Here is a 24,170-nt window from a genome sequence, read left to right as displayed (position 1 = left end):
ATGCCGGATACGCCCCCATGGGCAAGAAGTGGTATGTCCCCGAGACGGCATGGTGTAAAAAGCAGGCGACAGATTGTAATCGTGCGTACATATAGCCACGTATTGGCTTGCGCTCCGCAGCAGGGCGGATGTCTGATTTAAAGCGTTGTGGAATCTTGTGTGGGTGGCGGGATCTGCGATCTTCGCGACGCGGCGAAGTCCTTTGGCGCTCAGGGTCCTGGTTGCTGGATTTAATGTTTCCGCGGCTTCTTTCGTCTAGGTCCATGTGAATTCTCTCTTGTAGATATCGCATATAGATAGCTATTTGGTGCACTTCAATTCCCAACCTTTTACCTCCTTCGCACGCCTGCGACCTATATCCATCAGAGCATCAATCCACACAGTCAGCTCAGGCTAGCTTCTTGCGGCCATTCCAATCATCTATAGACGCCGCCATGAACAGGAATTGCAGTTCCTCAACACCAACAAGCTCTCACTCACCTCAACAATCAGAACATAAGAGAAGATGGTGGGACGATCTCACGTTCACGAAATGCAAGAAGATGTTTTTGAGGTGAGCTACTCAGCCTCCCCGTTCGGCCGTTCTCAAGGATCGAAGCTGAGAGTAAACTAGGCATCTACATTTCGTCGGCCCAGGGCTAGTATCTAGTGTGGCTTATATCGATCCAGGTAATTGGGCAACAGATTTAGAGGCTGGTGCGGATTACGGCTACAAACTATTGTTCGTCGTTTTGCTCGCTAGTCTGGCCGCAGTTGGTACGTTCCACGTTGGACTTCCTGCCCTCCACTTCGAATATCTGACAGGCGCCTGTGTATTAGTCTTGCAACTGTTGTCGGTCCGTTTGGGTACTACTACAGGACTGTCACTTCCGGCTCAAACCCGCCTCTTATTCCTTCGTCTCAAGTCTCGCTATCCTAGATATCGTATACCCTTAACTATCGCACTGTGGACCTTGTATGCTTTGGCAGAAATAGCAATTATTGCTACAGATTTGGCCGAACTCCTGGGAAGTGCCATTGCCTTGCATCTGTAAGTAAACTGAGGTTTATCTGGGAATATCGCTGATGAAACCCCAGTCTTTTCCCAAAGCTTCCGCTGTTCGCTGGTGTCTTGATCACTGCAGTGGATGTTCTCGTTGTCCTAGTTTTCTTCCGATCATCGTCTGGTAGACAAGGCATGATGTTCTTTGAGATTATCATCGTTTCTTTGGTAAGTCAAGCTGCCTTGTAGACAAATAGGTATATTTATCAATATTATTTAGGTGTTGGCAGTGTTTATCAGCTTCATGATCCTGTTGAAGCTTACCAGTCCCGTATGGAGGGACGTTTTCTTAGGTCTTGTTCCTTCCGAGGTAATCATCAATTCCAAAAGAAACTTTGCTATGGCCACTTTCAGCTAACGCTTTCCCAATTTAGACCCTCGTCAAGCCTGGTGCGCTTTATCTTGGTGTTGGTATCATAGGAGGTACGAAGAAAGGCCCATTTTCACTTATCAGGTGACTAATGCGATCTATCATTAGCTACTGTCATGCCTCACGCCCTGTTTCTGGGTTCCTTTCTCTCCGGTGTCGACCGCCTCAATATGATTCCTCAACCGCCTAGCATGCGAAAGCCTCGAAACGTCACCATGCCCTCATTCAACCCTTTCAGACGTACCAGATCCATTCGTTCAGACAGCGAACAGGGTGAGGGCGTAAGTACTGGTATTTCTCCGGTCTTACTCCAAGCTCCTCGCCCTAGTTCAGGATCTGAGGCTGCTGTCTTGGAAAATGACGGCGCAAAGGACGAGGTTCATCTACAGGATAGCGTTGTGGAACTTACCAAGGAGGAGAAACTCTTCGCAATCGAACAAAAAGAATATGAAAGGAATGTCCGGATGTTTGATAGGATTAAATGGGTCGATGTTCATCTGTTTCATTCCACTGTGAGTGTCACTTGATTTTCTTTGGCACTATTACTGAACTGATGGGTTCATATATGCAGATTGATACTGCTATATCATTACTCAGTTTTGCCTTAACAATCAATGCATCGATCCTCACTCTTGCGGGAGCTGTGTATTATTATAATGAAAGCCCCCCCTCGGAAGGTGCGGACCTTTTCGGCGCTTTTGACTTGATCAAGTCTTATATTAGTCATGGTAAGTACTTCCCTCTTGTTTCTAATACGAGCTAATTATGGCAATCAGCTGCTGCTATCGTGTTTGCGTTGGCCTTATTATGCGTAAGCCGCTCCAAAGAAAGACACCCAATTAATCGCTAATATTTTAATTCAGGCGGGTCAGAGTGCGTCCATCACAGCCACCCTAGCCGGCCAAGTTGTTTCAGAGGGCTTCATCAATTGGAAGACGTCCCCATTCCTTCGTCGACTCATCACCCGGCTTCTAGGTGTCATACCGTCAGCAGTCGTAGCTTCAGCCGTAGGCACCAAAGGGCTTAACACAATGCTCGTAGCTTCACAAGTTCTCCTTTCTATCGTTTTACCCACGGTCGTATTCCCCCTCGTCTACCTCTGTTCCAAGCACGAAATTATGACTGTCCAAGGACCGGAAGTGGAATCCATTGAAATGGAGAGGATCGCCAACAGCGGCGCATCTGTTTCTGATCCCTTTGCCTTGGCGGCTACGACACCGTCCTTGTCACCCACTACTCTGGGAGATGACTTGGCGGCTCTTGGGATTGAGAGTACGACAGTCAGAGTGGAGCCGGATCAATCAGTTGACAGACCATCCAGACGGAGCAAGTCCTATGTATCGCCAAAGTGGGTGACTGTATTAGGATATGTTTTGTTTGTGGTGATCGTCTTAGCAAACGTTTATGTGATTGTGGAGCTATGTCTTGGGAACGGATAATGAGCTTGGTTTGTTATTGAGGAGGAAAATGAGATTATGATAGCAAGGTGGTGGAAGGATTTAGATTTTTACTATTAACTAATGTGTAACAAATGTTCTTCGGTATTTCCGCCTTTATGCAATTATGCTTGTTTGTTTTCACTCTTGTCGTGACTGCAAGCGGCGATGCGGAAACCATTGCGAGAATTGTAGAGAAAAACAAGGGCACCCTTGGAAAAGGCGATGGAGATGGTAATGACTGCGAATGGCAGTCCACACCCAACAAATACACAGAATCTATTGCATAGGCTACACCGTTGACTGCTTACAATAACTTCTCAAAATCTATAGACACGATTAAATTCGCTGTGGGTATTATATTACAGATGACAACGACCCATCCATGAAGCTATGCCGATAATGTGGAAAGCGAACACGAAATCCCCATGGACAAGATGGAGGTACCAGCAAGTCGATTGCATTATTTGGATTCATTGTGGGCTTTGTAGATGTCGGCGGAGTCCTCTGAAGATGATACCGAGGAACGACGACTACGATTGATCATCAATGATGTTAGCAGGCACTCCAAGCTGGTAATCTCAGCATGGCTCACTCCATGTCTTGTTTTGTATTGTTCCACATCTCCTGAGTCCACTGATACAGCTTCTCCGAGTACTTCCTCTTTTTCTTCTCCAATGTCTCCGAGTAAGGTAATTCTTCACCTATAACCAAGAGTGATATGATCAGTCCCAGTAGCACACAGACATGAAAAAGGAATGTTTTACCTTCAAGGTTATAATCTCCAAGGGTTGATTGAGAGGCAGTGGACGAAGAAGTTGAGACATTAGGTGCACCGCTTGCAAGCCTTCTATCACTCTTTGAAGACGCCCTCCTCGGAAGACTTTGCTGATTGTCGCGGTGAAGGGAAGAGGACAAGGCTGTCATTGTGTGTGATGCGTGCTGCTCTGGTTTCTAGGAGTTCAAAATGGTATTATTGCTCAATGGATAGGGCAAGGAAGAGTGAAGATAAAAGTGAACTGAAAAAAGGTCAACTTCTAATCTGTACTGTTTGACTATTATTGGATCTGGTCACTTCATCTGACAGATGATATGAGTATCTCTTACTACTTGTCCAACACGTTAGAGCGGTGTGCAAGCCTTGAGAGATAACAATATGACGTCGGGTTGATCTGTGATGATGTAAATAGTGTTGGAGCAACATAATTGATGCAACTTCTCCTGAGGCTGACCCATAGCTTTAATTGTTAAAAGTCAACGATCATCAAGGATCGCCACCACTAACCAACCTCATGGCAAATCTCATTGGGTCTAAAAGGATTACGTTGTGATACATGACAAGTTACCGTAACATAAGGTAACATAAGGCCAGGAAAAAAACCTGAGGCATAACATAGGATGTAGGACAATAATAAAGAGCAATGTAGGAAAAAAAGGGGGGCAAACAGACAGCGACAGGTGGTAACAGTGGGATGATTGGATGATAAGTAACGCAGGCTGATGTAATCGACGTGGAGCTTCTTCAAGAAGGAAGGTGCGAAAGGAGAAGACATGCCCTACCATGATGCACTCTATAACCTCATCTCCTCGATCTGAAGAGCCTTTAGCTTTGATGTCCGTATTTCGTTGGACCCCAGGCAGTAAAGAAAGGAAGGAAAAAAAAAGCGGTTTACTTCCGTCACACTGGAAGGATCTCACAGCATTTCAGGTAGGAGGTGACAAATGGAAAAAAGGGTTGATTGAGGGTCGAGAGCTATAATTCGTCATTGCTCGGAGGTCGGAGCTCGGAGCTCGGAAGTCGGAGCTTCTTCTCAAGGCTGCAAGGCTAAAGGCTAAAGAGGGATATAACGCGCGCTCTGGGTGGAGTCCTGTTAGATCTTCTGGGGTCGAGAGGTTTTTTGGATCTCATCATCGTCCACTGTTCTGGTTGTCTGACGTCTGATAATTGTTTTGGCTTTCCATGCGTGACTTGTGGAGGACATAAAAGATCGAAACTTCGGACTAGACTTTACTTGACGATCGACGAGGGATGCGCTAGGGGTATTTCTAAGGATGCAGCAGTTGGGGAGATGAGGGGGTCGCTGTGGCTGCGAGTGACGACAGACTTCTGTTCGTTGTTCGTTCGTTTCTTTCTCTATTCCTGCTTTCGGCTCCACTCGCCCCCTTTATTAGTTGGAACAGTCACTGGTTAGTCACCGTCGACACAACTCGGATTTGATCCCGAGAGTTTGGCAAGCTTAATTAAGAGTATTCTTACAGCCATTTATTTCTGCAGCGGTAGGAGGCAAGAAGGACACGAGGAGCTCTTCTATATTCTCACTTCCTACTACAAACTATTATGAATGATTGACGAGGAGCAAACAGGCTATCGGTATTACTAGGGGGATTGCACTAGAAGGTGAAAGACTGTGTATCTGTATTGCTGGTGTAGAATGTAATATCAACGGCGAGGATTAATAACGAATCAGCAGGTTCTCGGAATCATGCATGCTATATCAAATCAAACAGTTATCAGCCACGTTAAACTGTCGCAAAATACACATAAAGATTATGCAGAACACTCTCCCTTCTGTAATCATACATGTGGCGCTGCCCAAGAAATTAGATTTAACCTCCAAGAAACAAAATAAATTGACGAAACACGAAAAAAATAATAGCAGACACTACGGACGGCCACGTCTAATTATGGTGCTTGATCCGTAAATATGCTCCCGTAATCAAAAGAACCCTCCTCCATCAAACTAAGGATCGTAGCAGCAGACCTGTACAATTTGATAAGCTCCTTGAATAGGACGCAATAGAGCCGAGGGAACGCATAATTGGGACTTACAGGTTGCTACCACCTGTTCCTTGTTTCAACCCATCTGACACGTTATCCATGCCCTTCATTGCTAAGCTCTCGCCCCCGAACCCATGTCCGTTTAACCCGTAATCAAAACTGATGTGCCCAGCGCCTGCACCTACCGACGTTCCCGGGCCACTGCCCATAGGATGATCCGTATCACCACTGAGACTGAAGCCAGCGTGGGAATCTTGATAATTGCTAAATATGGTACTGCCATTCCCTAGCTCAACGTTGGGCGAGAGCGTTTCAAAACGGTCATAAGGCGCAGATGCCTCACCAAGCCCGCCGAGGGTAGGAAGGAAAGAGTTTGATGGACCGATGTTGGCATTTTGGTTGCCTACATTGGGTGCACTACCGGTAGAGGTGCCAGCCATCCCAGCAGAAACTTCTCCCCCAGGTACGTTGAAGTAAGCTGCTGTGTTGAAAAGTGCATCCAGATCAGAGGCAGAGCCCCCAATATCACCTAAACCTCCAGCCGAAATGCTCATGTTGTCATTAACCCCCGAAGCATGGACGCCGCTGTTGGCGGTGAGAGTGTTTGGGTCAAAGTTCATCATACCAGAGCTACCAGGCGAGTCGGCGATTGGAGGAGGGGTCGCCACACGTTTTCGTACTGGACGTAACCACGCGGGTGAAGGTCGGCCGGCCGAGTTGGGTACACGGGGTGAGTCAACGGGAATGTTGCAAACTGGAAATGCAATTAGCTTTCGTATAGCCAGATCGACATAAATCATACCTCGACAAAATTCGTCTATGATGTCTGCAGATCGGAGACCACATAGGTATCGACCACTGAACCTTCTCAACAAGCCGACGCACGACCGAAGTCCTTCAACTGACGGGGCGATGATAGGTCGGAAATCGGCATTGCGGCAGTTCAGGATCACAGCTACCAGGGTACGACCTGCTTGAGCAAGCTGGTGAATGACATGTACGCCATCTGGGGATAACTCATCAGCACTTGATTCCACGATTGCATTACCGATCAGCCGTGACATACAATAAGTCATCATCCCACGTTGACTCTGCGAAAACGATTCAGCATTACTATTTATCCTCACGAACATTTGTCTGAACTCACAATGTGTACGTGATCTGCAATAATGGTTAACGCGCACTGCATCGCCTTGCGGCACAAATCCAGATGTCTCGCTCGCTCTTCAGCGGTTGACGCTGGCATGGCGACAAACCCTGAGAACCTATGTCTGTAGATGATCATCTTAACCAGGTGCTCCAGCTTCGTAATACGTCAGTACCGTAACGTTAGCCAACATTAAAAGAAGCTCACACAATGTAGCCTCTCTGCCTGGGTGATTCTAATAGGATCTCGAGAGTTTGCTGTTTCTGTGTCATAACACCAGTATTTGGGCAGTATTCTCTTCCACTCTTCCAGAAGCTCTTCCTCATCTCGTAATGTCTCACTTTGGGCTGTACGGCGGGCAATAGTGGCCGCTGCTCTAGCAAGGAATGGAGAAGTTGGGAAAGCTGATGGCTGGGTCGCAGAGTCGATCACACCCTATGTCTTTATTAGCTTGGCGTTTGCCAAAGGATATGACGGATAAATACCTCAAGGATAACATGCAGTCTAATAGTAGCCACAAACGCGCACATTCGACTTTTTGAGTTGATCGATTCATCTTTGATTCCTCCAGGATTGAGATCTTCATCGTCGACGATAAGAGGCTCTGTTACATCACAATCTCGGAGGTGAATAATGGGCGGTCGTCCAAATAGTGCTGCACAGACGTCAATGACGATAATTTCACAAGATTTCTATGCTCACCAGCAGATTGCTTATCCCAAGCATAGATGGACCAGAACGTCCTCTGGATCGTCGTCAGCTTTATCCTTCCCAAGTGAACTCACTTTTCTAGTCTCCTTTTCAATGGCGTCAAAGTGGTCATAACCGTCGACACTTCTATGTAGGCCACCGTCAAGACATAACGTAATGCTTTCCGCCTGCAAAGAAAAAGCCTTGCTCAAGTTACCCAATCCAAAAGCGTAAATTGCCGCAAGGAATGCCGCTTGGATGCTATACAGCGTCGGCCTGTCGGCTGAAGGCAGATCTCGCAGCCGTTTGAACAGCTCAAAATATTGCTTGCCCGCAGTCGACGGATCGGCTGGATTTGCTCTCACTCGGGGATCGTCGACATGTCGTGAAGATAGGGTGCAAACTGCCACAATAAAGCACGTAAACCCAGGTTCTCCCCATTGAGCAGGGTTCGCATAATCTGTCAAAAACGATGGGACGTGAAGGAAAGGCCAGAGAAGATGCGAGGTCGAAAGGTAGCAACGGACTAGTGTATCCATCAAATCGGGTGGGATTACACCTGTTATGACCTTCCAGCTGGCTTCGGGATTTAGTGTTTGGTGTGGTCGAGGGGTACGATCCGGGAAGAAACGTTCCTTTTTTCTGCGGTCGGCGCTACTGGCCCGACGACCAATTGCACCTAAGCCGATAGATGACGAACGGGCCTTTGCATGAACAGATGACGCTCGGCCGGCTGGGGTTGATGATGAAGAAATGCGACGGGGCAAGATTGTTGAGGTATTTGGAGAAGTAGAGGGGATAGAATCTGTTGCCGGGGAAGCAATCATTTCACCAGAAACGTCGCCATCAGCTGAATCTGCTTCGTCTTCTTCTTTGGGAGCATTATGTGCTGCAAGGAGGTGAAGGAGGGGGAATCCTGATGTTGCACCTAGATTTGCCAGTCAGAGCTCTCTTTATAGCTCTAGATACACTACATACCTTGCCACTTTGCTTGACCGATCTCATCTTCGTAGAAAAAGCTCATGCCCCCTAGTCGCTTCGCTAATTCATCCATTCCCGCCTCTTCCTTCTTTTTTCCCAATACTGCATCATTCAACCATCCACTGAGACCGCCATTGGCCGCCCAGTCAGGAGAAAACGCGTTCTGACCCAATCTTCTTTGGGCATTCAGTCCTGAACCTCCCATATTGTAGCCGAGGTTCCCTGGAAGGTTTAAATTTCCCAATGATGTACCAGCCAGAGCCTCAACCGCCACGCCTACACCTTCCCCTCCTCCACCGCCTTCTTTTAACCCCACCCCTGTTCCGCTGCCTAAGCGCGCATCAAGCGTCGACAAAAAAGCGTTGTGAACGTTTGGAGGCACGTCCCTAAGCATGCTTTCCAGTGCTGCTAATCTGGCCTCGAGATTACTTTGACTTTCTCCTTTTCCCGTCGCCAGACTTGCAAAGACCCGCCCCGGCGAATGTGGTCTTTTGATACCCCCGGTACTACTGACTCGTTCAGAGTTGCCTTTTGATTTGACAGTCCGTCGGGACGGAGTTTCAAAAGTGCAGACATTGTTAGATTGCTGACAAGGGGTACATGGATGCTGAGTATCGCAACGAATCTTTCGACGGCGGCAACGATCGCACGCATGGGCGAGCCTTAGGCGAGGACGCTTGGCGCTTTCGTTATCATCGAGAGATGATGTATCCTGTCCCGGTTGATTTTGGAACTGAGAAGAGGATTGCGGTGGCTGGTTGGATATTTGTGATGTGGGCTGAGACTGGGGAACGGTAGATGGACTTGTGCTGTCGGTCGTGTGAGATTGGCCTGTGGTATTCGGACTTGGGTCGTTCGAGCCACCGGGAGAAGTATTGGTTGTGGATTTGACCTCCTCTGAGGAGTGGAGCAGGGAGGGGTCCATGAGTGCTGGCTTAGGAGGTATTAGACGGGAGTTGGGAAGTGAAAGACTGGGACAAGAAGCGACGAAGATGATGTTGATGAAGATGATTAAAAAGAACAATTAATTAATCGGAATTCACGTCGACGTCGGCGAATGGACTTGGCTGGGCGGCGGACCGATCATTTATTAGAAATAAGCAGAAAAACACTGTGCGGTAACCTAATTTACCAGTCATTCCCCGCGTATTCACCTTTGCAAGGGGTACATTGCAATATATTTGTACAGTGCATACAACCCAATTTACTACTGTATACACGAGATATCATTATGACTTTCGGTTCGTTTTCGCCTCACGCAAGCCCCAGGCCCAAAACCCAGGAGACGAGATTCCAGGTGCGAAAATTAAATTCCCCAGTTAAATTCTCCGCGTTCTCCGCACGGCCGTACCTGCACGCGCCCATCGCCGATATGACTATCGACGACAATCATGATATGATCTACAACCACGCATTCAACACATTCTCTCGATATGATGGGTCCTCTCGCCCTTGCTGGGTTGTTAATATCGTCCTTATCTATATGCTCAATTAGCAAGATATATTGATATCTGATCACAAAAATTCACTTCATCAGGAGGTTCAAGACCCAGTTTCTGCGCTCGTTTCCATCTATCCAGCCGACTGATACCTACGCAAGGGCCATATTTCGCGGTCATGTCAAAGACACGAAGGATATCTGTTAAAAAAATAATAATGTCGGGTTGGAAGGGAACAGCGAGAGCGAGGAGTATCAGCACGGGGTGTCAAATACGGGGTTCCACGACGAGTCAAGGAATTCAGAACGTACGGTGTATATCATTGTGTGTATCGGCATGTGCGTGGACTGGTTTTGATTCGTCAAGTTCTTATCTCTCTTATGCCTTCTTTGGAAGTGGGATATAGCAGTACGTACTGGGCTCAAGGTTCCCCATAGCTTCTTTGGCAGCCTTCAGAACTTGGGCCCATTCTTTACTTTTCACTTTTAGTTGCTTGGGTTCCTCATCTTCCGTCCTTTGTTCTGGTAGCGCACTACTTTCAGTAGATTTATTCCCCCCCATACGTGTTGTTTTATCCTTCATGTCGGAACCCGCGAGCAGTTCAATGTCGCTATCACTTCGTCCCTCCGGCTCCACATTTATTTCCGAGATGGTCGATGTCTGGCGCTGTAATGAGGGTTTGGACTTGCTGATTGTCCCGGAATGTTTCCGTTGGGATTGAAAGCCGAGGGTAGGCTTTGGAACGATATTTCGTTAGTTGTTTGCTATGGGATCGAAAAGGAAGGAAGGGATCAGCTCACTTGGGAAAGACCAGCAGCCTTCTTTGTCTTCCCAGAAGACTTGGTAGTAGTTGATGATCCTTTTTTAGGTGGCATGTTATTTCCTTCTTATGATGCGAGTTGAGTTATGCCAGTAGAAAGGTGTCAATGCAGGGATATACAATAATTGAGAAGCCATGGCTACTACCCAGCCAGCGAAGATAATTATTGCCACTTGGAGTCGAGGCGGGAACATGACGATTTCAGGGTCCAAGCGCCACGCATCGTTGTCCGTCTTCTTTCCTATTTTGGTTTGCCTTTTCGCTTTCCTCTTTCGTTCTTTCTTTTACTTATTCTTCTGCTTTCTCTACAGCCTTCTCTTTACCAGTTGCTCAGGGAGGTTGCCACATCCACATAATAATGAATCATCGTTTGTTTATCTCCCAGTTCCATACGGCGGTGCTATTGAAACAAGATAACCACCAAGACTCAATAGAACAGAAAAGGAAGATCAAGAGAGGTGATAATAATAATTAACAGTAGTCTATGATGCGCCATACGATGTATGTCTATCACTCCTTACAATGTGGGTATGATACCTCTGGCGCTGTCCTTAGCATAATAGGGAGCATTAGGCGGATGGGCACGAGTTGTTATGCGATTGCGTCAAACTCATTTCATTCATAACAAGATAGTACAAGTCAATTTGAATAGGCTTCTTTTAACAATCCATAGTAATGCTCTGGAATCGTAGTAGAGTAAATAATAAAAATCCAGACCTAAAGCTTGGCCTTGGAAGGACCTCGTCCGCCAGATACTGAGGTATAGCCGTGTTCGAGGCATTGCTTTGCGGTGCTGACCATTTCATCTATGATCTCCTTTGCTGGCTTCACATCCTATTTGATTGATTATTGTCAGTTTGTGTCGGTTTGCCCTGATTGGTTTACTTTGATAGATCTTGCGAATTGAAGGGACGTACATGAATCAAAGCACTGACATCTCCCATGAGCCAGGGGCGACTTTCGAGACTCTTCTCGGGATGCTTCTGCAGCTCAAGGTCGTGAGGAATTTTTCCTTGCTTGGTGAGTTGCAATCTAAAAAGGATAATTACTCATGTCAGCAAATGAAAACGGTCTTTATGAAACGGTTGAAAAGGGAGGGGAATTACATTTCATCCTGCCTGTTGGTCCACGATTTTACATAATCTGTTTGCCTCACTCGCAAAGGGCGACCCGTGTAGATTAGAGTCGTGTCAGCATCGCCATGATCGGCTGACAAAATGCTACAGTCCCAATAAGCCCCTTATATCAAGTATCATATGGGTAAGAAAAAGCCAAAGACGTACAGCTCCTTGTGTTTCTTGGGCGCCGCAGCTTCTGTACTAGCAACGAACCGAGTGCCGACCCAGACAGCTTGTGCACCGTACATGAGTGATGCTGCAAGACCGCGGCCGTCGTAGATGCCACCTGCAGCAATCACGTGGACCTAGAGGATAGTCGACATCGTCATCAGTAAATCTCAGTGTAACGTGAAGGGAATTGGGGTAATCAAAAGGTATACTTACGGGCTGGCCGGTGAGAGGAGACTTTTTGCCTTTGCAAATGTCGACACAAGCGGGAATGAGGATTGAGAATGTGGTTCTGCCAGTGTGGCCGCCGCCCTCTCCTCCCTACGGCATTTCATTTTAGCACGGTTGAGCAGTAGTCGACAGTCGACAAACCTCAAAGTGATTGACTTACTTGTGCACAAATGATATCTACACCTTGGGCAAGGGCCTTGGTGACATGCTTGGGGTGCCCGACCATCTAAATAAATAAAAAACAAATTTAATACGTGTTAGCGTTCTTGTAGAGCTTGATGAATTACAAGACTCACGTTCATCACATAGATACCAGCGGCGTGCAGTTTCTCGACAGCCTCTTTGGGTGGCACTCCAACAGCACAGACAAAGAGCTTGGCCTTTTCCTCAATGATGACATCAATGAGATCATTAAGCTGGCCTTTGGTATAATCATAGTTGGTTTTACGGGCTGAAGGTCCCAAAGATGGGATAAGGAGATCCACTCCGAAAGCTGAAGCAAGTGTTAGCTTGTTAGATTGATGGAAAGCTGAGATTTGGGAGGAAAGGGCTCGACCTACGTAGATCCGGTGATTTAAGGCTGGCTTTCAAATCTTTGATAACCCCTCGAAGATGTTTGGGTCTGTCAGAAAAGTTTCAAGTTAGTCCAAAGCAATCCGTTTGAGACATTTTGCTGTGTATCTCGCTGCACTTCATCGAGCCTATGAAACGTGGCGACTCACGTATAACCAAGACCGCCAATCACACCGAGACCACCGGCATTAGATACGGCAGCCGCAAGCTCGGGTCCTGCAGCGACGTTCATCCCCCTTGCAAACTATTATTTAGTATATGCTTTTATGGGGCAAGATCTTTTTTTGCATCAAGCTTACGCGAGGAGAATGGGATGTTTGATACCGACTGTGCTTTGTTGTCAGCTATAAGACGGGAGACACCACGACCATTTTTTCTGCGGTTCAAGAAAAAGGGCGACGTACAGAGTTTGGTGATTGGCGTGGAGATGACGGACATGATGATTTGCGTGGAAGTCAAGGTATTTGAAACAAGATTATGAAGAAATGCGGATGTTATCCTTGCATTGGATGCAGGGTATATATAAGTGTGCTGAGAAAGCGGGGGTCGACAGGCTAAGGAGGGGTGATTGAGACCGAAATACCGTACAGTAATAATTGGCATGGGCTCAAATCCATCCTATTTTGGATTTTTGGACCGTGTGGTGTTACCTCTCTGCCCGGTCCGAGGAATGCTTGATAGCCGGATGATAAAAGTGTTAATTATGTTTTAGATGGGCTTCTTCCCTTCTTCTTTAAAAAAGGATTAAGGCGGACATGGCCGTTTCGGTGTGCGGGTCATCATCATCCGTCATCGTCAAGTGCGTTTGTTGCGCGAGACATCCATTATTATTGCAGCCTTGTTCGTTGTTTCTGGCCAGTTGTCCTCTGTTCATTGGCCGTAGGAAATAACCCACACCATTTTGACCTCCTTCACAATGAGCTTCCACCCGCAAAATGAGCCCGCCTCACCCGTCTCCGAACAAACTCGGCATACAGACGCAAACCCAGTACCCGAGTCCTTGAGCCCTTCCTCGACTTTAACTTTGTCCTCAGCAGCTACACCTGCACCCGTGCCCGTGTCCGCAGCAGCAGCTACACCTTTCTCACATGCCCATCCCGCGTTCCCAGCGCTTCCCCAACTTGGAAAACTACCTACCACCCCACAAGAAATCCACCAGATCCTCTCGCTACCCGCAAACCAATTTACAGCCAAAGCCCTCCCGCTCCTTGCAAAAGTCGCAGATGGGAAGCCGTTTGAGGGAGCTTCGCTGAAAGCGTGGGAAAGGCGGAATGCCGGCGAACAGCTGTTGGCGCTGTACGAGGCCGGTGATGAAGTATATGAGACCGCAGATGAGAGAGTGAAAGAGATTGGGGGAGGCCTTATCTATGTGCTGTACGCAATGATTTACCTGGGGGTTGTTTTGTGGATTATAAAAGGTTGCTGATACTTTTTTTTGTTAAAACAGGTCGGCAAGGATTACTCTTGGGCAAGGCAACGCTGTGGTATGGAGTGACAAGATGTTGAATTTCGCCATCCGTCTCTGTGAGCTCGCAGATCCTGCCCAGCTGCGGATCTGCCACCAAAGAGGTATGTCTATTTCAAAAGAAGCAAAGAATTATTGAAGCTGCTGATGCCCGAAAGTTGCTGCATTTGCATGGGGCCTTTTACGTTTGTCACAACAGCTTTCAAAGGTGAGTTTTGAATCTGCTACACCGCAGAGAGAGGGGACGGTTTAAAGCTGACGGAGAGTATGTTTCCAAAAAAAGGTCAAACTCGTCATCCCTGCAATCACCTCGCTCATCCAAAAGCTCAATTACCATCAAACATTTTCACCCATATTTGGTGCTTTGCTAGAAGCTTGCCTAGTTACTCGTCAATTTGACCATCCTAGCTTGGGGTTGGTCCTCGATATCATCTTTTTGGATGTCAAGACTGTAAGAAAAAGTCTTGTCCTTGACCGCGCTGCTGCTGCTGATGTACATTTAACAGACAGCGCCTACTTACTTGGATATCCTAACGTATTATCATCACGCCGGTGCTGTCACCATGGCTGTGGGAGACTTTTGTAAAGCCAAAGAGTATTACTTGACTGTGGGTTAAATATCTCATGTCCGCATTTCGATCTCATCGGTGACTGTGTGTGATAGGCTGTGACGGTTCCGACTACGACTGCCTCAGCTATTCAACTAGCTTGCGCCAAGAGGGCATTGTTGTGCGAATTGATCGTCACAGGAAAGGTAAGTGTTTCATCTCCACTCTGTATCAACCTCCCACGGGTTGACGCTTTTACGTCTCGCCATCTGCTGACGATCCCCCTTTCTTTTGTCTCGGGTTTAATCCTCAGAAAATCGTTTGGCCCAAGTATACACCCACTCCAGTGACCAGGATCATTGAGAAATATGCTACCTCTTATAACGAGTTGGCCAAGGAGTTTGAAGCTCACAACTGGGCGAATGTACGGAGAGCTCACACGGTGGCAGAGTTTGAAAAGGTATCTCGTCTATTACTTAGCGTAATATATATATATACGGTGATACTCACACGATCACGTTTTAGGATTGTAACAGCGGCTTAATTGAGCAGGTTGTCAACTCTATTCATCGTCATATGATTTTGCGACTTCGAAAAACGTATATGCGATTGACTGTGGACAGTCTTGCTAGACGATTGAGGGTCGGCGACGACATGCCCAAAGCTGAGCGGGTCGTTGCGATTTTAGATGACATGGTGAGTCCTTATCCCTTTTTTTTATTTTTATTCTGTATACCGTCAACGGACTGTGATAGGAATGGAATCGAAAGCTGACAGCGTCACAACTGCTATTAGATAAAATCGGGAGAAGTCTCTGCTATCTTGACGCCGTCTGCGACGCAACCCCAATCGCATTCCCAAGCGATCATCGAGTTTATCACAGCGACAGAAAGTTTTACTTCCCCAGCGGCGTTGGGCCGTTTGGAAAGGGCGAGTGCAGTGGCTGCATTGTTGCAGGAGCATTTAGCGGAAGGTAGTAGGAGGTTGGGGGCGAGTAAAGAATATCTTGTTAAAGTCAGTCCCTTCCTTTCTTTTTTTTTAGTGACCCGATTTCTGATTTTCCCTGCAATAGCAAGCACAGTATTTAGAATCCAACAGTAAAAAGAACAAGGGAGACGAATTCGATCAGTTGATGGAGGCAGAAGAGACGATGGAGCCAGGGGCGGGCAGTGGGAAGATGATGGGAAGCAGCGGTGGCGGTGGATCTAAGAGTGGCAGTTTGAGGGGCGTGGCCTCGAATATGGCTGATATAGGCTTTTGACGAAACATGCCCGAGAAGCCGAGTTGGTCGGTGGGGCTCGAGTGTGTATGCAGTTAAATGCGAGTGTTTTTTTTGAATTTATTTGTCTTTTTTGATGTGGCGAATAATCAAGGATTTCGGCGCGTTGGAACGGATTGTTTAAAGCATTTCTCCATTCTCGATTGATAGACGCTAGAGTTCCCCACGCTGCACGCCGCGCGCCCTTCTGCCGCCACGCCCCCCACCGCCCGGGGCATGCATCCGACATGACAGACGCCCCGCCCAGCCGCAGCCGACATCCCCTCCCCCGCCCCCTCGTCCTCGCTGCGCTTTCTGCCCTGCTGCCCCTCGCACACGCCACGCCCGTGCCCCCCCTGCGCCACCGCGCCCGCTTACGCCTGCGAGCCTCCCTGCACGTCGAACCACTCTCCCATCTGTTTTCCTCCCTCGGCGAATCGTTCGCGCGCCGCAACAATGTCTCGGGGCCAGTCCTCGGCATCGCATCCTACAGTACTTCCGCGCAATCCTACACGCTACCGGCCGACTATGTCATACTCACCCCGTACTTTAACGGTGGCTTCATCGTCCTTGCGTACATCATCGCCTTTATAGGCTCGCTCTGTACCCTCGAGCTTCTCATACGGCGCACCACAAACAGCGGATGGCGCAATCAAGCTTTACTGGCTGCCGCAGGTTTTTGTTTCGGCGCCGTCTCCACATTCGCCATGCACTTTGTTTTCAACAATGCCCTCGGGTTGAAGCATCCTCTTCATCCCGAGTATCCTGTGTCCTACCTGTCCTATAATGCCGGGTTTACGATTCTTTCCCTTGTGGTCTCCTGTCTGGCCATGACAATCGCCTTCTTTATCATGGGGACGAAACTTGGCGACTGGAAATGTGGGAGCCGGGCGAAGAGGAGACATAAGAAGATAAAAGACAGGGGCAGCAAGAGTCAGAGAGAAAGGGACGAGTATCGCGAATGGAAATCTTCACACAAGAAGGGAATTCAAGCAGGGTCGAAAGGTCATCGTAGTCTGCTTACTCGTGCCGGAAGCCACTCAACATGGTCTGCTCTCGATCCAGAAACCGAAACTTCCGAAAGATCACTCCGAGCAAAGTTGTTTGGCACACGGCGAAAATCAGGATGGAAGGATGACACTCGTTTGGATGGACCGGAGAACTTGGACAAGGATCTTCAAGAAATGGAGTTTCGACTGGGTAAAGCTGCAGTTGAAGAAGAATTGGAGAGGAAAGCTCGCGAGGCCCTGGATGGTCGTATGGGTCGCAGAGCTTCCCTCCCCATTGCACAATCGCTTAATGACTTTTCCTCCCCTCCCGCCGAGTTTCATCCAGATCGTGTTAGGTCATCGCTACCAGAAAGTGCTTCAGTCTTCACACCCAATTTCAGTTTCCCCGCACAATCTCCCTCACTTTTCCCTCGCACCAATACGACCGACATCTCTCAGTCGACAGCTTCCAATCCGGAATCATACTCCAACGAGAACCCCCATCCATTTTCCGCTCGCCATGAGTGGCGTCGTGCTTCTTTACCCACAAACATCCTTTTCACCCAACCTCCTAAACGTCCCTCTTACTCTGGCCCATCGGGTTCCGGCCTATCGCGTATCCAGTCTCTCCCAGAAGGCGATATCGACCCCCCTCCTTCGCCAACTACTATCCTTCGATCAAATGCTTCTCAGAATTCAGACACTTCTGATGAAGCCAAGGTATCACTATCCCCTGAAGCTCAACTACATGGGCTGCAACAGGAAAAATCCGCTAGCTCGGAGGATGTTAGAGAAGGCAAGAGGGATAGGTGGGCAAAGGTGAATGAGAAGAAGAATCTTTGGGGGAAACTGGGTGCTTTTCTGGGTTTCGACATTGTCACTGCGGCAGAGGTGATCAAGGTTTTTGTTACGGGTATTACTGCCGGGTTTGGCGTCGTTGGCATGCGTAAGTCTTTTCTTTCATTCTCTCTCTCTCTTCTTTTCACAATGCGCTGCATCCCCAGGCTAATGTACCTGCCCATAAAGACTACATCGGCCAAGCGTCCATCATCGGTATCCCGTACGTGGCGTACAAGCCAGCGTATGTCGTCGGTTCTGTCATTATTGCATGTGGAGCTGTCGTCATTGCGCTCTACATCATGTTTATCATGCTTCGGCCAAAACTCAAGCATACTTGGTGGTCAAAAATCCTGGTCGCCTTGATTTTGGCCGTTGCTGTTTGTGCCATGCACTTTTGCGGTAAGCGTTTTGGAAGCAGCTGTGCTCAATCTCAAAAACATGCTGATAGTAGAATAGGAACTTTGGGCACCATTTATGGATGGCCTGCTGCACGAAGTACCACCAAACATTCCAAACTCAGCGGCACAAACGCAGCCATCACCGGTATCGTCTCAGCCCTCGCCTTTGCAGCCTGTATCGCCTGTACAGTCTTCTTCCTCCTCCACTCCCTTCATCTCCGCCGCGAACAAGCCCGTCGTCGTCGAGTGGTTGTCGCGTCCGTCATGTTTGACGAGAAGGATCGGATACTCGTCCATTCGACAGATGGGATGTTGCCAATGTGCGATATAGCAAACTTGACGGGCGGTGTGCATGGGAACAGTAGTGGACGGGGATCATTCATACAGAGTTTGAGCTCAGAGTCGACTGTGCTGGGGATGGACTTGAGCACGGGACACGAGGCGTTTGTGTCAGCTCTCAAGCTTTCATGGATGTGGAGGAATCCGATCATGTCTCAACAGAATTCGGTGCATTTGTTGGATAGCAAGAGCCAGAGCCAGCCGCATTCGCATGCGGCTCACGCGCAGGCCGATTCCATGTTTGCACCTACATTGTTGGATATCAGACGAGGGTCGATGGTTACAAACCACACGAGCACGACATTGACCGGTAGCAGGTCAATGCCATTGAGTATCTCAAAGTTTCTCGAAAAGTTTTCAACGAGTTCTGGTCATTTGGCGATGAGGTTGACAGGTCAGATGAATGGGATTACGAGGCTGGGCGTGTTGTATGATCAGATTTTGACAACGTGAGTTGAGTCTTGTTTTTTAGAGTATTTGAATGAGGTGACAATGCCCATGCTGACCTTTTTTTTTTTTTTCACTGTAGTGGCTGGGTCAAGTTGCAAAACAGCAGCGATACCGTGTCCAAGGGCCAATTGATATTCCTCGTACGACGTATCAACTCTGCCGCTGAACAATTTGATCTCGTGTCTCGCCATTACATGTTTGCCGATCCTTCAGCCGTCGCTTCCGCCCTCCAACGTACTCTATCTGTCCCCTTTGATCATATTATGCCTCTTCTCGATGATATCCGACTATTCTGCGACTCGACGCTGCACTGTACGCTTCATCCGGGTAAATTATACGCAGGTGTTGCAGTCGTGCAAGCAACACCTTTTGATGGACTGAGGATCCTGTTGGAGAAGGATAAGAGGGGGCAGCTGCCTATGCGGGAAATGTGCACTTTCGGTACTTCTCCTGCCGAAAGTGGCGCTCTTTACGGGACGGTCGAGGAAATCGGCGAGGCTGTATCGATGCTCCAAGGATTCAATATGCTCAGCATCATTAGCCGCAACATCTCTCCCAGTACCGAAACTGATACCTTGTTGTCTGGGCGGGTTTCTGCGCTCCTCTCAGCGCTTGAGCTCGCTATCGTTCCCATGCTTGACGAAATGTTGACAGCAGAGGATATGGAACACATCCTCCCTCGTCTCACCCTCCATCCCCTCCTCATCCCTTTGACTCCCGGCGGCAGACCTCAGAGTTTGTCCGCAAAGCGATCTCCATATACACCTCCTTACCTTATCGTCTTCTATGCCAATTATGACGTTGCTGTCAACACGTTCACCGATAAATGGCTGCCTTTTAGTCTCTTCCGAGCTCAGAGTGCTTGTGTCATGTCGCAAAAGGTGCAAGTAGGAACGAGGATGGAACGCATCTGGGGTGAAAATGAGCCAGACGGTTCTGCGACGCCCAATGCGGCGCGGAGGCCTAGCAAAGTGCAGTTTGAGTTTCCGACCAACGGGGCGCAACTTGCTTCTGGGTCGACTTTTGACACGAGTATTTTCAACGGGTATTCCTTCCCAGCATCTGACGATAATCAGACAAGTGTTCCACATTATTCGTCGTCGTCGTCGTCTTCTTCGGCTCATATAAACCCTCTGGCGAATGTCACTCGGAAAAGCTCGCTGGTAAGAGGTCGATTCAGCTCGTCTGGCGACGAATTGCCAGATCTCAATGCCGATTCCGGGATCGCCAGCGCGCACGGTGTGAATGGGACAACAGGATTGGGGATTGGGCAAGCGGGCGTTGGGGTGGGTAAAGATGTCTTGATCAAGCCCGTGTGGCCGGGAGTTGGAACATGGGATCAGGATTGGTTGCTGCATCTGCTGCGAGCCAGCTTGAGGGCTGAGACGTGAACGATGATTGGGAGGTGTACGAGGTATAAAGCTTGGGGTGGACAATTGATGTAGCAGTGTCGTTCTTGTTGTAATTTGCTAGCTCTTGGGACTCGGAGGAATCAAGTTTTGGTTCCATTTTTTATAGATGTATATAATGCCATACATCATTGATAGGAAAGGTTATCATCATAGACTACCTTACATGCAAACGCATAGGAACATCATCTTGACGAAAGCAAACATATCTCATCTCACTCCAGTGACATCCGTTGCCTTTTGTACAGTTGCTAGCAGAATCATCTCTAGCCGGTATGTTGCACCTTATGTCCCAGGAGTCGCCAATCGTCATCTCACGATATACCTTCAAGGCGAAGCTGTTTACGAGAGTCTTCGTCTTTTGACCATGATGCGCAATGACACTTCAAAGGCAAATATTGGTCTTTGGGAAGTTCTATGAGATAGGGAATGTTCATAGTACCTACTGAGATATGGTTGATGTTGTTGATGCATATGAGTACAACTATTTTGCAACATGTAACTATCTATCTTGAGCTAGCTTTCTTGAAGATCTCCATTGCTTCCTAAATCTTTCTCGTTGGCATTCTTCCCCCCATCGATTGGTAAAGAGAGAGAACATACCGTTTGATCAACGCCCGCCTTTTGGAGTTCAGACATCAACTACAAAGATGTCAGATGTACTATTTCACTATGGGATAAACATCTTGCGCACCACTGAGGCAGCAGCCTTCAAGTCCTTGTCAGAGGCCATTTCGATCATCTGCATCATCGTAGGTTTCTTATTCTTGTCAAAGCCTAAATACTCTGTTAGCATATGGGCCATTGTTTAACGATTTGTACATGGCCTACCTTTTTGTTGCATAACATTCATCAGTCCCTTCATAGCATCCACTGCCCCTTGATGCTGTTTGACTCGGTCGGCAAATGCCTTGAAAATGGGGTCTTCGAAAGGATTAGGGGGGATTTCTGAAGCAAACACACGACGAGACGAGTGTAGAAACCTTGTGGACGAGATTGATGGACGAGAGAGGCGAAGAGCGGTACGAATGAGGCTCATTGTCGATCAGAGTCTGATAATCGGTACGGTTTGAGAGTGCCTTTAGTGTTCAGAGTCGGTGATTTACTTGACGAATAAATTACAATGTGTTGGATAATGCGCTGTGCCTAATTTACGAGCACTAGCTGTGCGTATTTGTTTACGTTTCAGCGCGTATAAAAGATAGAAGAACAACAGAGTTCTCTCATTCGTTCGTTCCGTCAACAGCGTGAGAGTCGCTGTAACGACGAACCAACTTTCGGATTGCGGTTTAGATCTATTACGTAAGTTCTGGATATCTCACGTTCGGCCCGTATTCAGTGTGTCGGCTGCGTGCTTTACGCATTCTCCCCTGTCAGTGTCGTACTGACAGCTCTAACAAGAAGAAAACGACCAGGGATCATGCTCATGCTATCGAAATGATCCTGCTCCTATTCTGTCTCTATCCCCTCCTCGTCCTCTCCGTATCCGCCCATCAGTCCCGCTCCTACAACCCTCTTTCCACTTCACAGCTCAAGCGATTAATCCAGCTCGATCCGCCCCAGTTCTCCAGTGTTACAGATGGTCATCTTGGTAAACTGCTTATCCCAAGGCCATGTATGTCACTTGTCACCTTTCTTGATCTTTAAGCCTTATGCTAACGCTAGAATAGCTGGATCGGAAAACAAGTGAGTTGTTGCACGACTAATTGGCAGGCCCTTTTCTCTGACAACAGCGCAAGCACTTTGGTACAAAATTACATCTCTTCGGTCTTTTCTAAACTCGGCTGGCATGAAGAAAAGGTACAGCTCGGGCTTTTTGAAAACATCTGGTCTCGACTCACCCTTTGTGCTCTTCATTCTAGACGCCCTTTACGTCTGCTACCCCCATAGGCGACATTGATTTCACAAATCTCGTCTATACGTTTGACCCAGACGCACCGAGAAAACTAGTCCTTGCGGCCCACTTTGATTCAAAGTGGTATCCAGACTATCCCGCGAATCAGGTGCGTGCCAGAAGCTCTCATATAGCCCTTACTCTCCAAATATCTAATGCTCAGCTTCTGGATAAAAACAACAACAGTTTATCGGGGCTACAGACTCAGCTGCTCCCTGCGCCATCCTGCTATCTATCGCAGAATTCCTTACACCCTTTCTCAACTCTCGGCAATCTCGTATATCGTCTGGTCAACCTTTTTTGCGGGATGGATTCGATGAAGAAGAAGAGGCTGAAACGACAATACAAATTATCTTTTTTGATGGCGAAGAAGCTTTCCACGATTGGACGGATATGGATTCCATCTACGGTGCACGATACTTAGCAGAAGAATGGTCTGAAACGTATCTCCCTCCTGCCCATCCGCTTACTCGTCGTCGTATGCACCCGCACCCTACAATGCTCGACACGATCGATCACCTTGTATTATTTGACTTGCTCGGGAACAAACATTCCTCTATAAGGAGTTTCTTTAGGGAAACGGATTGGTTGTTTGATCGTATGGCGAATGGCGATGAAAGGCTAAGAGAAGAAGGGCTGGTAGAGGTTGAGAAGGGAGAGGATGGGTGGTTTAGAACTGAGAGAGGGAGGAAAGGAATGGTGGGAGATGATCATGTCCCTGTAAGCTAAAATCAACTGAGGAAAGCTATGCGGATCTCGCTAAATTGCGGACTCTCTAGTTTTTAAATAGGGGTGTTAGTGTACTACACGTCATTTCGGTGCCCTTTCCTAGTGTATGGCATACCATCGCTGTGAGTCCAAACTAGAGTTCTGTGACTGGAAGCTCATACTGAAGAACATTAATCGTATAGGATGATACGGCAGCCTTATCACTACCCGCCATCAGACGATGGAATAGAATACTTAGAGTCTTTGTGTGTGAATACCTTTCTTTATTCCCCGAAGACATGGACATGAGTTTGGACAGGAGTATAGATATGGATATGGGCAGTGCCGCGAATGAGGCGACAGCATCGACGATATCAACACCAAAAGCGAGATCGCAAGACGAATTAGTGGGTATTCTTTTCCACCCAGACGTGAATTTGATTGGATGTTTACGAACGGTATAGTAGTCTGTGAACAGTTACACAATTATTGAAGAAGGTTCGTAGCCAGAGCGATACCATGCATGCAAGCGAAAATGAGACGCTTGTCGAAAGCGTACCATGTATCTTTCTCTTTTTCTTTCTTTATTGGCGTCACTGCCTAGATTTTTCATGCACACTCAAACACTGACTATGACAACGATCGCGGTATTGCGATAGAAAGCATGCTAAATTATTAAGCGAATCGCTGCTCATATCATGTGGATACATGGAACGTAGTTATGACATAACGATAGCCTCCTTCCGCTTTGATATAATCCGTGTGTGACTATGTCTCTGCGACCTTTGTAAAGGGTCGTGAAAATATTACAAATAGTTGTCTGACACAGCATGTTATCACACTATGTCCCATGTTCGGCTTCCGAGTGGGAATCTTCTTCGGTCTCCGTCTCCGTCACATTCCCATTATTCTCACTCCAATCTCTCCTCCCAACTACCCACACAAGCTGGCCAAATGGCCATGTATGTCTTTCAGCACCATGTTCCCATTTCCAATCCATATCCCCAAGCACTTTATCTTCACCTTCCAATGCAAGGCTCAAGTTGGCCAGGTTGGCGAGGTGCAGGATATGGGATGG

General features: G+C 47.8%; 10 protein-coding genes across 10 annotated transcripts in view; 4 read left to right on the top strand and 6 right to left on the bottom strand.

Moving 5' to 3' along the window:
* Positions 1 to 282: 282 nt before the first annotated feature.
* On the top strand, positions 283 to 2,976 carry CNH02810 (conserved hypothetical protein). Its single transcript, XM_572566.1, has 10 exons — positions 283 to 553; positions 614 to 756; positions 820 to 1,030; positions 1,078 to 1,210; positions 1,263 to 1,352; positions 1,417 to 1,465; positions 1,521 to 1,924; positions 1,984 to 2,140; positions 2,189 to 2,223; positions 2,276 to 2,976. Exons 1-10 carry the CDS (start codon positions 435 to 437, stop codon positions 2,849 to 2,851), a joined length of 1,917 nt encoding a protein of 638 aa, XP_572566.1. The 5' UTR covers positions 283 to 434; the 3' UTR covers positions 2,852 to 2,976.
* A 145-nt stretch (positions 2,977 to 3,121) lies between these two features.
* Positions 3,122 to 4,070, bottom strand: CNH02815 (hypothetical protein). Its single transcript, XM_024658677.1, has 3 exons — positions 3,616 to 4,070; positions 3,444 to 3,552; positions 3,122 to 3,381 (listed from the first exon to the last, which is right to left on the bottom strand). Exons 1-3 carry the CDS (start codon positions 3,773 to 3,775, stop codon positions 3,312 to 3,314), a joined length of 339 nt encoding a protein of 112 aa, XP_024514594.1. The 5' UTR covers positions 3,776 to 4,070; the 3' UTR covers positions 3,122 to 3,311.
* Positions 4,071 to 5,323: 1,253 nt separating this feature from the next.
* CNH02820 (nucleus protein, putative) lies at positions 5,324 to 9,443 on the bottom strand. The gene is made up of 10 exons (XM_024657714.1): positions 8,443 to 9,443; positions 7,560 to 8,392; positions 7,477 to 7,519; positions 7,260 to 7,429; positions 6,982 to 7,209; positions 6,775 to 6,930; positions 6,694 to 6,718; positions 6,430 to 6,633; positions 5,679 to 6,381; positions 5,324 to 5,610 (listed from the first exon to the last, which is right to left on the bottom strand). The coding sequence occupies exons 1-10, from the start codon at positions 9,368 to 9,370 to the stop codon at positions 5,532 to 5,534; spliced, it is 3,369 nt and encodes a 1,122-aa protein (XP_024513384.1). The 5' UTR covers positions 9,371 to 9,443; the 3' UTR covers positions 5,324 to 5,531.
* Positions 9,444 to 9,624: 181 nt separating this feature from the next.
* Positions 9,625 to 10,835, bottom strand: CNH02825 (hypothetical protein). Its single transcript, XM_024658676.1, has 5 exons — positions 10,685 to 10,835; positions 10,301 to 10,619; positions 10,196 to 10,231; positions 9,975 to 10,084; positions 9,625 to 9,924 (listed from the first exon to the last, which is right to left on the bottom strand). The coding sequence occupies exons 1-5, from the start codon at positions 10,757 to 10,759 to the stop codon at positions 9,847 to 9,849; spliced, it is 618 nt and encodes a 205-aa protein (XP_024514593.1). The 5' UTR covers positions 10,760 to 10,835; the 3' UTR covers positions 9,625 to 9,846.
* A 475-nt stretch (positions 10,836 to 11,310) lies between these two features.
* CNH02830 (2-nitropropane dioxygenase, putative) lies at positions 11,311 to 13,455 on the bottom strand. The gene is made up of 11 exons (XM_572454.1): positions 13,199 to 13,455; positions 13,094 to 13,121; positions 12,944 to 13,030; positions 12,782 to 12,843; positions 12,518 to 12,714; positions 12,382 to 12,447; positions 12,207 to 12,311; positions 11,988 to 12,127; positions 11,811 to 11,924; positions 11,622 to 11,736; positions 11,311 to 11,538 (listed from the first exon to the last, which is right to left on the bottom strand). Exons 1-11 carry the CDS (start codon positions 13,395 to 13,397, stop codon positions 11,422 to 11,424), a joined length of 1,230 nt encoding a protein of 409 aa, XP_572454.1. The 5' UTR covers positions 13,398 to 13,455; the 3' UTR covers positions 11,311 to 11,421.
* A 134-nt stretch (positions 13,456 to 13,589) lies between these two features.
* Positions 13,590 to 16,134, top strand: CNH02840 (expressed protein). The gene is made up of 10 exons (XM_572455.2): positions 13,590 to 14,168; positions 14,242 to 14,363; positions 14,418 to 14,467; positions 14,543 to 14,710; positions 14,766 to 14,867; positions 14,924 to 15,013; positions 15,121 to 15,267; positions 15,333 to 15,503; positions 15,603 to 15,821; positions 15,880 to 16,134. The coding sequence occupies exons 1-10, from the start codon at positions 13,711 to 13,713 to the stop codon at positions 16,066 to 16,068; spliced, it is 1,716 nt and encodes a 571-aa protein (XP_572455.1). The 5' UTR covers positions 13,590 to 13,710; the 3' UTR covers positions 16,069 to 16,134.
* Positions 16,135 to 16,219: 85 nt separating this feature from the next.
* CNH02850 (hypothetical protein) lies at positions 16,220 to 20,677 on the top strand. The gene is made up of 4 exons (XM_024657715.1): positions 16,220 to 18,000; positions 18,081 to 18,293; positions 18,351 to 19,080; positions 19,161 to 20,677. Exons 1-4 carry the CDS (start codon positions 16,314 to 16,316, stop codon positions 20,470 to 20,472), a joined length of 3,942 nt encoding a protein of 1,313 aa, XP_024513385.1. The 5' UTR covers positions 16,220 to 16,313; the 3' UTR covers positions 20,473 to 20,677.
* On the bottom strand, positions 20,615 to 21,714 carry CNH02860 (hypothetical protein). Its single transcript, XM_572457.2, has 4 exons — positions 21,322 to 21,714; positions 21,185 to 21,267; positions 21,094 to 21,132; positions 20,615 to 21,035 (listed from the first exon to the last, which is right to left on the bottom strand). The coding sequence occupies exons 1-4, from the start codon at positions 21,527 to 21,529 to the stop codon at positions 20,997 to 20,999; spliced, it is 369 nt and encodes a 122-aa protein (XP_572457.1). The 5' UTR covers positions 21,530 to 21,714; the 3' UTR covers positions 20,615 to 20,996.
* A 154-nt stretch (positions 21,715 to 21,868) lies between these two features.
* CNH02870 (conserved hypothetical protein) lies at positions 21,869 to 23,641 on the top strand. Its single transcript, XM_572458.2, has 8 exons — positions 21,869 to 22,105; positions 22,161 to 22,176; positions 22,230 to 22,290; positions 22,353 to 22,493; positions 22,571 to 23,104; positions 23,164 to 23,235; positions 23,296 to 23,499; positions 23,557 to 23,641. The coding sequence occupies exons 1-8, from the start codon at positions 21,928 to 21,930 to the stop codon at positions 23,557 to 23,559; spliced, it is 1,209 nt and encodes a 402-aa protein (XP_572458.1). The 5' UTR covers positions 21,869 to 21,927; the 3' UTR covers positions 23,560 to 23,641.
* A 147-nt stretch (positions 23,642 to 23,788) lies between these two features.
* The window catches only part of CNH02880 (hypothetical protein), a 1,475-nt gene continuing 1,093 nt past the window's right edge, over positions 23,789 to 24,170 (bottom strand). The window contains exon 4 of the mRNA XM_024657716.1: positions 23,789 to 24,170. This exon is cut by the window's right edge and continues 86 nt beyond it. Within this exon, the coding sequence (XP_024513386.1) occupies positions 23,934 to 24,170 (237 nt within the window). The 3' untranslated portion in view covers positions 23,789 to 23,933.

Source organism: Cryptococcus neoformans (genome assembly GCF_000091045.1).
Source record: "Cryptococcus neoformans var. neoformans JEC21 chromosome 8 sequence".
NCBI lineage: Eukaryota > Fungi > Basidiomycota > Tremellomycetes > Tremellales > Cryptococcaceae > Cryptococcus > Cryptococcus deneoformans.
Note: the sequence above shows the minus strand (reverse complement) of the source record. Positions and strands in the feature narration are given on the sequence as shown.